This window comes from Rosa chinensis, chromosome 4 (genome assembly GCF_002994745.2).
Source record: "Rosa chinensis cultivar Old Blush chromosome 4, RchiOBHm-V2, whole genome shotgun sequence".
NCBI classification, from domain to species: Eukaryota; Viridiplantae; Streptophyta; class Magnoliopsida; order Rosales; family Rosaceae; genus Rosa; species Rosa chinensis.
The window spans coordinates 53,127,736-53,140,357 of NC_037091.1; the positions used below are offsets into that span (position 1 = coordinate 53,127,736).

The following is a 12,622-nucleotide window of genomic DNA, read 5'->3' on the forward strand; positions in this document are numbered from 1 at the left end:
TTTTGGGTTGAAAAAAAATCATCTGTTATGCAGTTCAGTAAGAAGTACAAGAACGACTTACGCTCAGTAAGAAGTACAATAACAACTTACCCATAAGGGTCATCAGAAGGAGATGTTATCGAGAGTACATTACAAAAAAACATTTCTAGCACACCCATCTTTTAAGACTAAACTCAAAACAAAGAAAACAAATAGTCATGAATGAAAATAAGAGATTTCAAAATGAACTTTTATGATTTTTTTTTTTTTTGCAATCTCCTTGCTTAAAAAAAAAGAAAAAGTTATGATCATCCTTCTGTTTTCTATCTGATAATTTACATCTATATAGCAATAAGACAAAAGAAATGAACTTTCTTTATAGAGCTAAAATCATTTTACCTCTTTAAACTTTACACCTAAAATCATTTTTGCCCCTGTACTTCTAATTTGATCATATGTGCTCTTGTATTCTCCAGTTTGATCGATTATAACCATTTCTTAACTAATTCATCAATTTCTTCATATTATAGTTACTGCTCAAACTAGTTTTTGGCCTTCAATCAATCAATAAACACACCATTTACATGGCTAAGGCTAAACTAGACCTTGAGTACATGGACATGAATAGTCACCAATTTATAAAGAAATTGATAAATTAGTTTACTAATGGGTATGATTGATCGTATTGGAGAGTGTAAGAGTCTATGTGATCAAATTAAAAGATAGACAACACAAACGATTTTAGATGTAAAGTTCAAGGAGTAAAATGAATTTAACCCTTCTTAATTATATCATGAGGTAATATTACAGTTTCATGTAAGTAACACCGTCTATAACTTAAAATGAAACAGAAGAACAAAACAATTCAATACAAAATACAATGTCAATTACATTTCAGACACATATTACTCACCAAAACAAACAGAAGTAGTTACTGTTTGCCCCTGAAATGAAAGAAGTAAACAAAATCTTGCAAAATCCCACACAAAACAAAAAAAAAGCATGGTCCTTGCCCTCCTGTGTATACCAAGTGAGGCACACCAATTCAATCGACCACCGAAAGAACTATTTCACATTTTCATGATCTCCTTTGATTTCAGGTGAAAGGACTTTTGAGCTGGGAGATTTCCCAATTATAGCTTTCTTCACCTTCACTAAAGATTGCTTCACCTTTGATATTATATTGTTACCTGATTGCTTCTGTACTGGTTTAGCTGAAACATCTTGTGCTTGGTCTTTGGATGTTTGAGTCTCATGATCACCATCTTTGCATGACTCAAGAGTAGGGGGTACATCAGTTTTGGACTTGTTTTTCTCTTCTTCTCCATTCACCTTAATGTCCTTATACTCATCTTCTTTGACTAAACCCTCAACCAAATCTCTATCACTCTTCTGCTCCCCCGCTACTGATTTTTCAACTTGATCTGTAGCATTTTTGAGTTCATTAGTACCATCCTGGGTTTTCTTTGCTTCGTTTTCAAATGATGCTTCTTCAGTTTTCTCATCACTCTCTTTAGTTGCTTGTGCTACTTTCACACACTCTTCTTCCTTCTCTGCAGCTTTTTCACTCTGCATTGTCTCGTCCTTAACATTATCAACCACACCTGCTTCTTTCTCGACCGTTTGAGCTTCCTTGTTCGTTGTTAACTCACAAGCAGTCTTGCCCTCATCGGCAGTAGTCCCCTTCTCACCCTGAACATTTTCTTCAAGCTTGACTATTTCACTTGATGGATTAGACTCAAAAGCTTCAATTTTGGGCGTGGCATCTCTCTGTTCTTCAATAGCTGGTGCCTCCTCTTGTTTATTCTCATCTGCTTCAATGGATTGTGTCTTCTCTGATTCTTTCTCAACTGCTGCAATTGCTATTTTCTCCACTGCTTTATCCTCACATGCTTCAGTAGCTTGTGTTTCTGGTTCATTTTCAACTGCTTCACTTGCTATTTTCTCCGCTGCTTTATCCTCACATACTGCAGTAGCCAGTATTTCTGATTCTTTCTCAACTGCTTCAATTGCTATGTTCTTCTCTTCTTTTTTCTCACACGCTTCACTAGCTTGTATTTCTGGCTCATTTTCAACAGCTTCAATTGCTACTTTCTCTACAGGTGTGTTGTCTGCTTCTTTTTCAACCGCTTCAATTGCTATTTCCTCCACTGGTTTATTCTTGTCATCTTCAATAGGTTCTGTCTTCTCTGGTTCATTCTCAACTACTGCTTCAGTAGTCTGTGCCTTCTCTGCTTCTTCATTCTCAATTGCTTCAATAGTTTGTGTCTTCTCCAGCTCCTTCTCAACTGCTTCAACTGCTATTTTCTCCTCATTTTCAACTGCTTCAACTGATGGTTTCTCCCTCTCAATTTCAACTGCTTCAATTGGTTGACACTGATGATCAGCTTTGACATTTTGGACTGGAACATGATCAGCCTTCTCAACCTCAGCCACTACAGGAGGCTCGACCTGGTTGACCACCGGTGTTTCTTCAGATCTAGTGATAGAAGTCTCTGAACCTTCAGACTTTTCTGCTTCACAATTTTCCTTTTCGTGCTTTTCAGCATCATTCTTGGATGGTGGAGTATCAACTTGTTCAACTGCATGTGTTTCTTCCTTTACTATTTTCTCATGTTCCTGCCATAATACAAAATCTTATCGGCTGCAAGTACTATCCATGACAAACCAATTCTGAAGCACTAGAAGAAGTAAAAACAACATTGACAAATTAGGAAACCTGCTCCTACAGCGTTATGAGTTTTGAAGGCCAAAGCATAGTGATGAAGTAATGAATCAAAACCTATTTTCTAGTACCAAACACATTGTTAGCAGTTGAACCATCAAACATTTATATTATAACAGAATCTGACTTCACAAGATGAATAATTGAACGTGTAGCAGCATAACATACTAAGCTAGCTAGTTGGAACCAAGTAACTATATTATCATCATACATAAACATATGCCAAGAAGTACTAGGTTTTGCAAATTTCAAACAGCCTTTTAGCCAAAATTCTAGATGTTCTCAGCAAGTAATCAAGCTTGAACCAGTTGCAAGTAAAACTGTTGACAGTTAGAACATTTATGCAATTATACTTCATTCCACAAGTAAAATTGATATATACAATTATACATTACATAAAAAGGTTAAAATGAACTACTAGATAAGATGCTGTACATAGTCTAACCAAAACTAAGAAAGAGCAACATATACAACATAATCAAAGCTGTCGAAATCATATTAGGCCGTGTTAATTACCTGAGTATCTTCAGCAGTGGAGACAGATACAACATTAGTAGTCTCAGTAGACATGGCTATGTAATGAGATGTGAATCAAGAAGAAGAAGAAACAGAGAGGCAAATAGAAAAAAGTGAAGAAGGATAAAGAGCACGTAGCCTCCTATATATCCCAATACAAAAGCAGCAGTACTAGACAGAAGGGTGGTCGATCACATGAGCTGGTTAAGGCGTGTATGTCATGCAAGGGAATATATATAATTATGGGATATATACGACATCAATTTCAGAAGACAACTCACTCCTTCAGCCAGGCACCTGAAATATATTAAATAACACGTGAACTTCACAATATATACACAGTGGCACGCACAAAGCCCCAACAAGATTTCATCTTTACAGATGCTAATATTGTGTAAATAGGTAAAAATTAAAACTAGAAGATACATACATACAACTTGGCCGGGGTGTTTTATAGTACTCCGCAAGTATTGACTAGCTAATTAACAGCTCATATTTTCAGAGTTTCAGTATTTTGGAACGCAGTAAAATTTTCTCATGCGTCAGTTTAGCTTACACAGATCAAATCTATCGAGCATGCACTCCTACCTGGCCTACTCGATTAGGACAGAGTGTTGGTTTTGACCAGAAAGTCATAGAAGTGCAAAGTTGGAAATTAAAGAAGATTTAAGAAAAAAAGGTGTAGTCTTTGGCATGTTGACACAAAAAGGAATCACGACACCCCTCCACTTAATGATTGTTTTCTACCCATCCCAAAGAATAATCAAATCCAAAGTGATAAATATGATAAATTAGTCTCATTTGGAAGTTTAGAACTGATCAAAGCAACCAATAACATTATTCTTATACATGCCACAGAGAACTTGATGTTGCGCATTGACTTGACAGAGCATAAACAGGTAGACTAATGAACAGACTGTGAGGTATGCATGATCAATTTTTTGTAGTCTAAACAATTTTGGGTAGTCATGATTGATGACATAAGTGTCTTAACATCTTCTATAACTATAAATTTATGACAGATAACCAGAACAAAAGCAGATATGGAGATTGCAGAACCTTGGTGAACACATTATTGCTTGGGGTGGTGGAGGAAAGATGTGTGAGGAGAGTGGTGGCCTAGACAGAAAGAAAGATAGCCAATAACCCCACGTTGTTAACTGACCCAAGGGCATGTGAGGAGGCAGAGCCACCCTACCTTTTGTTGAGCTTCTCAAGGAAATTGAAATGGACCACTCTCTGTTCCTTTTATCTGATATATTAATCACATTATAATCACCCAGATAGAAATCCAAGTGGTTAAGCTAGTCTGCAGATGGAATATGTCTTAGTTTGGACTAATTAAAGACTTGGCTTGATGAGGGCGGTTTTCAAAAGAACGCATGCTAGTATGCTGCCTTGATTTGCTTGTCAAAATGTGAGAACAGTGGGAACACTCTTATCCTAGGCAATTCATCGATCGAACATGTTTCGATCATAGTAAAGAAAAGAAAAACAGAGGATATGAATGGAACTGTCACTAGATGCATGAATGATGTTAAATTTGAAATATATGTACATGCCATGAAGCAATACCATAATTGAACCTTCAAAATTTAAGATTCCACATCTTTTATTTTCCCGACTTTAGACAGGGAAAGTGCCATATTTGAGTGAGAGCATAGCCAGACATGTCAAAATACAACTTAGGCCCCCTTTTTCTTTTAACATAGAAAATTCTCTCTTCCCTTTTTCAAAGACTTTGGATGTTTTTTTTAAAACCAAAATTAAGGTTTGAAAAAGTGGATCCAGCAAATTGAGTCCAATATTTGAAGAAAAATGAACCCGTAAAATTTGGAAGTCATGTGAAAAATGATACCGTATATACCTGAAGCACTCACTCTAGGGGCTCGATCCTTAAGAGGCGACCAGCCGCACGACTTGAACTCTGAGAACGTTTCATGACATCCATGGCATCTGCACTCCAGATGCTTCGGTGATCTAATAGAGTACATAATTCTACTACATTTCTAGACAATGATGAGACACCGAGCATTTTGCCTGAGGAGGAAAATGAATGTGAGAGAATGATCGGTTTTCTTGAATTGATGGATCTCTGCCGATCACCAGTGTCTTTTGAAAGCCTGTAGGATGGCAAATAGAAGGACTTCTCCTTCTCCTTCTCATTCTCAAAATGAATACTGGGTAACAACAAAATTGTTTCATACATACTACAACGTTACACACACTTATCTTTCTATACATTTATTCCTTAGAAGATGTTTATTCTTTTCCGGTGTCAAGAAAATAAAAGAAACAGTGCCTTTTTCTAATGGCAAGCCAAACAAATACACGTTTTACAAGTGAAAGAATTATTTTTTAATCACGCCTATAATCAAGTTTCACACAAAAGAAAGGAAAAGTCGGAGCGATACCAAAACCTAAACCTAAGTTTCGCGAGCAGTGCGGCGGCGCTTCTTGGCTCCGATCTGCAACAGGGCACTCCGGCGTTGCAAGCGGTAGAGGATAAGGGCTTCATCTCCTTCAAGCGTTCGGAGGCTGGTCTGGTCAAAGGAAGGAGGCGAAGTACAGACCTTGTGGTGGTTTTGCAACAGAGATAGGCGTTTGCTTTGGTGGAATCGGGTTTGACGAGGAGGAGATTGGCGTCACGGTTTCGGGACTAGAGGAGGAGCGAGGTCGGTGAATTCCTACTAGAGATCAGCGGTCGGATAGCCGGTTGAGGCCTCGGGTTCGTGCTTGCAGAACTAGTCTAGTGCAACAAGTGCAGTCGCTAGCAGCTTTGGTGGGCGGCGTGATGGTTACCATGGTCTCCTGTCTGGGGAGGCCGCCAGACTGATTAGGCGGCGGCGGGCAGTTCTCGGAAGGGCCAGATTCGACGGCTGGGTGTGAGGAGCATAGGGTGTGGGCAGCGGGTTGTGGGCCTCTGCCTTCCTGGGCTGCAGAGATGCAATCTAGAGAATTGGGCCTAGGTGAGGCCAATTCCCCTATTTTTCTCACACTTGGGTCAGGTTTGGGCTTTTTGGGGGTCGTCTGCCCTGCTCTTTGTCTTGCATCTGTTCCTAGAATGTTGTTGTGGGTGTGTTGAATGTTGTGACGTACACTAAAAGGGTCTTAGCCGTCAAGATGTTCAGGACATTGGTTCCATTTTAGGGCAGTGTAGGATTAGAGAGTTTTTAAATTTTGCATTTTCTCTTTCAGCAGTTCCTTTAGGATTTAAGTTTTGAAGTATGGATTCTTTGGATTTAGTACTCTTCGTGAGCTTGTATTGTAATATGAGGGGTGCTTGTACCCTTCATGCTTGACCGAGTGAGGTCGTCATGATTTCGATCAATGAATTAGTCTTTCGTTGCCCTAAAAAAAAAAAAGTCTCACACAAAAGCAATAAGTCTCGTTCAGCTTTGATACACAGTGCAACAGAAAAGGAATGGTCCAGTATCATGTCATTAATGTATCACGAATGCTATAGAATAAAACACCTCGTTCTCTCTCATAGCTAGGGTTTCCCTCAACAAAAACCTTCCTCTTCTGGCGGCCCACCAGTGTCGGCGTGGGCCTCTGGCCTCGTCGGCTTTTGGCGCGTGCAGCCGGACTGGCACTGTCCTCCTCGGAATTCTCGGTTTTCTGTGCAAATTGGCAAGTTTCAATCTCAAGCGTGGTCTAGGAGAGATGGAAGGGAGGTGGATGTCAGGGTGGGTAGATCGATTTCGATCTGACCTACTATGGTCGTGGGCGATCGCAGGTGCAGAGAGGCGCTAGAGTGGGGTTGACCGGCAACGGGATCGGAGTTCACCGACGCTTCGACAAATGGGGGCTCGTTCACCTATCAGTGGTGATTCTGAAAGGGATCTGCTGCTCTTTGGGGTTCGATCCCTGATTTGGGGGGAGATCTATGGAGGTTGGTGGCGTGGTTGGATGGCGCCGGATTGTTCGCGGCGGGGTTTGTGGCTGAATGAGCAATCTGCAACTCTGGCGTTCTTGGCTTGGAAGATTGGTGGTTGGGCCAGGCTTGGAGTGAGTGATCTTGGTAGTTTGGCGGTGGTTCATTTAGGCAGTTCTTTGGATTCCGGTGGTATATTTTGCTTTTTAATGCTATTTCAGTTTTTGGTTTAGGTTTTTGGCTTAGTCTAATAAGTCCCTACTCTTTTGAGCTAGGGTTTTGGAGTCTTGGTATGGTAGGTGTGTCGTGTTATTCCCAGGAATTCAATTTACATTTTTGTGGTCAAAGTAATGGGGAGAAGCTCCTACACATGGTCTGGCTGTTTTGGGCGATGGTGTTGAAGGGAGTATCTTTCCTCTTGAGGTTGGCTGTGAGGATGTACTTTGTCTCTTGGGTTAGTATGGATGAAGTGCCGTTGATATGGCGTTATGTCCGAGGACTACATGTTTTACTCTCGGTGTTTGCTTGTTGTCAATGTGGTAGTGACTTGCTCTTGCACGTGGTCTAGTTGGATTGGGACACGGTGTTGATGAAGGGAAAGTGGCTGTTTGTAATGTTGGTTGTAGGGATTTATCGTGACTCTCGGAAGTTGCCTTATGTTGTAGCCCGAGTTGAGGGGCGATTGGTTTGGTTAGGGGTTGGACTCTTTTGGCTCATGGATGTCATCATGGATGACGGACCTGTAACTAGGGTGTTCTTAGGGAGGAGTGTGGGGAACTTATGTCCACCACCGGTCATTCCCGTTTTATTTTATGTAATCTTGTTATTCTGGAATAAAATGTTTCTTTCATTCTCAAAAAAAGAAAAGGAATGGTCCAGTGTTCTTGGTTACCCTGAGCGATAACAAAAGCGTTGTATTATCCCGAAAGATCTGGGCATTATTAGCAGTGACCCATATTTTATTTACTACTTCAACAATCTTCAGTTCTTCACTTCAACAAGATGCAACTTATTTCACCAACCATCGTTTTGTTGAGTTAGATCAATCATGATCCCTTTCGATTAGGATTTTACCTCGACTCTTGTTTGCTTCACCTAGCTTCTGACTCCACCTATATCGAATCTCTTCGATCAATAAATTGTTTCAGTCTTTGACCCAGATACCTAGTTAGAAATTTTCTATGAGTTGGTTCCATATGTGAAAGTTTTGAATTGTCACCGAGATCATTTGCCCGCCTTGATGCCAATTATTGTGTTACGGAATCATCTTGTCCCACTGCTAGTGATTTCTCATTTGGTTTGTGAGGGTAACAGATCTATCCGAAAAAGCCTTGGCATTCGGTGTACTATATATGAAGTATGAACAATGATCCACCTACTTACATTTTGAATACTGTTGTGTATATTGAGCCACATAACTTCTCTTTATCCTTACATGGAGCCACATAACCCAAATGACACGTACTGTCTAAGAACTTTTGTACTTCTGTAGCGAACAATAATCACGTACAAAAGTGGTAGCTGAAAATAGTGATGTAGATTACACTTACCACCTGATGGGCTGTAGCAATTCATCACTTTTTTTTTCTTTTTTTTGGCAAAGAAAGTTTTGGTTAGAAGAGGCTTTTCTCCCCACTTAAGGCCCCGTTGAACTACTCTAAGGACCGCGAGATAAGAGCCTAACTTCATATCAAGTGGCTCCCCGCAATCATCCACTAATGGTCACTTCTAAACCGGTATTGCTTCATTCTGCTGGTCACCCGGTTACGTACCAATAGGGACTTTTGAAATTTTTAAGATTTGAATTTGGGTGGAGTTCCACACAAACCCTCGCAGACGTTGCCAATCTTAATTGCGAACCCCTGTTGGCAGCAATTCCTCATTCTAACCACTTGTTTTTTTGGTTCCCATGCCATATTAATGGGCATTGTTTTGTTACTCGCAAATTAAATTTTCTCTCGGAAATTGAAAAAAGTGTGGGAAAAATGGTTGGCTGTGTGTCGTTTGGGGGAAAAGTCTCGGGCGGCTGTTTATACATCAACGTGTTCCTTCTCAAACCAAAGCTTTGCTAGCTCATCCCCTTCGTACGTTCATCTCCCTCAAAAACAATCCCTAACACACACCATTCCCAACTCAATTAACCAGACCAGTTGCAACGTCACTCCCACCAATAACAACTCATTCTCATAACTCATAAAAACCCATATCATCAAGGTTGAGAGAGAGAGAGAGAGAGAGAGAGAGCCAGTACGTACTGCCACTACAATGTCTTCTAGTTTGGAGAATCAGCACCAAGCTGGGTCTTCTTCGTCTTCATGGAAAAGGTTCAATGCCAACAACTCTTCTAGCTCCCCTCACTCTCTCCAAGATCATCAAAGTAACAAGAAGCATAAACTAGGTTAGTTTTGCAGATCCTAATTCCGTTGTAGTTTCTTAATTTTCTGAGTTGGGGGTTTTAAATGTATGTACAATACTCTCATCTTATGTCTTATTAGACGTTGATTCATTTTGGTCATGGGATGATGATGATGATGATGATGATGGTAATGTTAATCCAGAAGATAGCGACGAAGATATGTTCACCGTTCCGGACGTCGAGGCTATACCGCCTGATGATAATCCCATTAGCACTTCTACAGTCACCAACAATAATGCCACTAGCAAGAACAACCCTGGGGAAATTGGCCTTTCGGGCAAACGCCGCAGAGGGCGAAACCCCGTAGATAAGGAGTATCGAAGACTCAAAAGGTACTATGAGACCGATAGTACTACTAATCGTTGTTTATTTTTGCACAATTAATATGTTGTTAGACTACGACATACTGTGCTAGACAATTTGGCAAGGGAACATTACCCTCGTCCAATTTGGTGCATATATAGGCATCGGAGAAGTTATAGAGTAGGCTTTTGTATTTGATTGAATTCCTAATAATCAGCAGAACAAAATCGCTAAAATAAAACCAATGCATTGCATAATTGTCACCCAAGTGGAGATGATGAGTTATTCAATAGTCTCTTTGTTTTACCTTAATTGTCAGATCATTTACAGTATATATTTGTCCCTAATTTTGATGTCACCTGGAATTTTTGTTCGCTATCTGGTTGGCATTTTGTTATAGCTATCTGCATTGCAATGATCATAATTAATGTTAAATGTTCACAGCTGGACCTAGGTACTTGGAAGGGGTAGGTTAGCTACATGGGCAAATATTGACCAAAATCTCAATTATATCTCTACTAGCTACTTCTCAAAGGTTTTGGGTTCTCATATTATCAGTTGAAACATGTAGTGTCATAAGATTGCAGCTTGACATGTACTTTCCAACAAAATTAGTATCCGGTTCCAACTAACAGTACTGATCAAGAACTCTCGTACATGCCCTAAACTAGCAGATTGCTAAGGAACAGAGTGTCTGCTCAACAAGCCCGTGAAAGGAAAAAGGTTTACGTCAATGACCTGGAATCAAGAGCCAAGGAGTTGGAGGATGCCAATTCTAACTTGGAAGAAAAGATCTCGACCCTCATTAACGAAAACACCATGCTTCGAAAGGTTTCTAGAACTTTTAATCATCAGTAATTCAGTACTACTTACTGCAAGCTGCTTGTAAAGGTTTGTTAACATTTGAAATCGTTCTGTATCATGCAGGTTCTTATGAACACAAGGCCAAAGGTGGACGAAAGCATAGAGCAAAAGCAGGATCGATCGGTTAAGTAAGAGCTCAGAAGCATGAATGAGGTGTTTGGTTTAGGATTTTAGGTCAATACATATATTAGACAATATAGAGACCCTTTAGGACGAATTGTGAATTAGCTAGGGCCTTCAATTCCATCAACTGCATATGGTAAGTTTTTCATCAGTTTGTATTTTATTTGTGAAGACTCAACAGGCTAGTGTGCTGTAATAATATGATCATATGGCCCCATATGTTTGCTTATGGCGGACACTTATAAGTTATATTTTATTTGTCACTTTTCTAACGTGGGATATTTCCTCTCCAACAATATTTACTTCTTTTGACAATTAATTAGCTAGACAAAAAAGTGATTGTGGGACTGAGGTTAGGTCATCTTGATTCTCGAGGAATCTGAAGGGTCTTGAGGATTCCGCAACTCTTTCGATCGAGTTGCTCGATTTCTCATGACTCAACCTTTTCTGTTTGTTGCTACCCATCCTTACTGGGTGGGTGAGCCTTCAAACCCCAGGGTCATGGGTTCGTGTACTTCACCAAGTAAGCTTCACTCATGCAACTAATTACTTTAAAGCTTCTCCAGTTACCTATAGACATTCGTTCTGTAGATAACATATATATCAGCTCGATCCTCTCTGTGCCTTGAGGAAGATAAACCAGCAAATCAGTTTATATTAAATCTGATCATTCGGTCTGCTGATACTATGAGACTTTCTATTTTCAATGAAATTCCAATCTCCTAATTCCATTTTACTAACTTGGTTCAATTTCTTCAATGCAGTTCGTTAGGCTTAAATCAAAATAAAGCAATAATATTTCCTTATGAGGATTTATATCACTGAGTGTGGAATCTAACCCTCAAGTGACTGATGCATGGTTATAATTCATTAATTTGGATGGAGTACAATGGAACTGATGAAAAATACGAGGCGGATTAACAATTATGGCGGAGTTCAAAGATCATTTAAGTAGATTAACCTTATCAAACATTTAGTGACTAACTTAGCGGTGCAGAGAGTGAAGTTAGGGAGAAAACATTCGTGCTATTTCCTCCCGTCTGGTGGCGGCCATCATCAGGTTGATTTTGGGTTGTTGCCGGATAGGATTTAATTGGTTGTCCTATTGCCCTTTGGTTTCTAGGATTAGCTTGCTTTGGTTTGAAGCATCTCTACGACAAGGGGCTTGTAGACATCGTTTCAAGGACGGCTAGATGGCGGAGTGTTGCGCGGGGGGTCAAAATCCGGTGGGGTTTGGGACTAGTGCACATGTTCGTTGTCTTCTGGAGCTGGACTGGGCCAGTCTTCTTGGGCCTTGGGCTCTGCCTCTTCGGCATTTTAGGCTTCTAATTAGTTAGTTGTTTTTTTATAATAATTCTCTACTTTTTTAGGGAGCTACGCACATTTTGTGTTTGTATTGTGCTTATCAGTATTAATTAAGCCAATAAAGCTTATGGTTAAATTTTCAAAAACCCACAATTTACCCTTCTTTGATTATACTTTAAAAATTTATAATTTAACACATGAAGGCTAAAATAGTAAATATAACAGTAAATTGAATTGAAGAAATTACAAAAAAAAAGATCTTAGACGTTTTGTTGTTTTGTTAACTGCAATAGCAGTTTTTTTTTTTTTTTTTGGAGTTGGCAGTTTAAATAAAAAAATTACTTATTAAACAAAAAGTTAACTTTTTTTTTTTGAAGAAAGAAAAAGTTATAATTTCATAAAAAATAAACATTTTTTTAGAGAAATTACTAAAACAAACTCTTTTTTTATACATAACATATTATAGACACAAATAAAGTATGAAAAAAAGTAAAAAATGTCAATTGACACACGC

The 12,622-nt window shown here is 39.4% G+C and overlaps 2 protein-coding genes across 5 annotated transcripts; one reads left to right on the plus strand and one right to left on the minus strand.

Annotated features, from left to right (window-relative positions):
• Positions 1–812: 812 nt before the first annotated feature.
• Positions 813–3,440, minus strand: LOC112198430 (enolase-phosphatase E1). Its single transcript, XM_024339554.2, has 2 exons — positions 3,221–3,440; positions 813–2,598 (listed from the first exon to the last, which is right to left on the minus strand). Exons 1-2 carry the CDS (start codon positions 3,272–3,274, stop codon positions 1,045–1,047), a joined length of 1,608 nt encoding a protein of 535 aa, XP_024195322.1. The 5' UTR covers positions 3,275–3,440; the 3' UTR covers positions 813–1,044.
• A 5,698-nt stretch (positions 3,441–9,138) lies between these two features.
• Positions 9,139–11,075, plus strand: LOC112198255 (transcription factor HY5-like). 4 transcript variants are annotated; one of them, XM_040518539.1, is made up of 4 exons: positions 9,139–9,495; positions 9,659–9,845; positions 10,488–10,647; positions 10,744–11,075. In XM_040518539.1, the coding sequence occupies exons 1-4, from the start codon at positions 9,363–9,365 to the stop codon at positions 10,810–10,812; spliced, it is 549 nt and encodes a 182-aa protein (XP_040374473.1). In that variant the 5' UTR covers positions 9,139–9,362; the 3' UTR covers positions 10,813–11,075. The 4 variants fall into 4 exon arrangements, with proteins under 4 accessions (XP_040374473.1, XP_024195110.1, XP_024195112.1 ...); XM_024339342.2 differs by having other exon boundaries at positions 9,140–9,495; positions 9,593–9,845; XM_024339344.2 differs by having other exon boundaries at positions 9,150–9,495; positions 9,656–9,845.
• Positions 11,076–12,622: the final 1,547 nt, after the last annotated feature.

What these genes read in the sequence shown, in the direction of transcription:
- LOC112198430 (XM_024339554.2), bottom strand. Translation starts at nt 3,274, where the DNA reads ATGTCTACTGAGACTACTAATGTTGTATCTGTCTCCACTGCTGAAGAT. An exon ending in CCACTGCTGAAGATACTCAG is followed by an intron (nt 2,599 to 3,220) that starts GTAATTAACACG and finishes GTATTATGGCAG; the next exon opens with GAACATGAGAAAATAGTAAA.
- LOC112198255 (XM_024339342.2), top strand. Translation starts at nt 9,363, where the DNA reads ATGTCTTCTAGTTTGGAGAATCAGCACCAAGCTGGGTCTTCTTCGTCT. An exon ending in TAACAAGAAGCATAAACTAG is followed by an intron (nt 9,496 to 9,592) that starts GTTAGTTTTGCA and finishes ATGTCTTATTAG; the next exon opens with ACGTTGATTCATTTTGGTCA. An exon ending in GAGTATCGAAGACTCAAAAG is followed by an intron (nt 9,846 to 10,487) that starts GTACTATGAGAC and finishes GCCCTAAACTAG; the next exon opens with CAGATTGCTAAGGAACAGAG.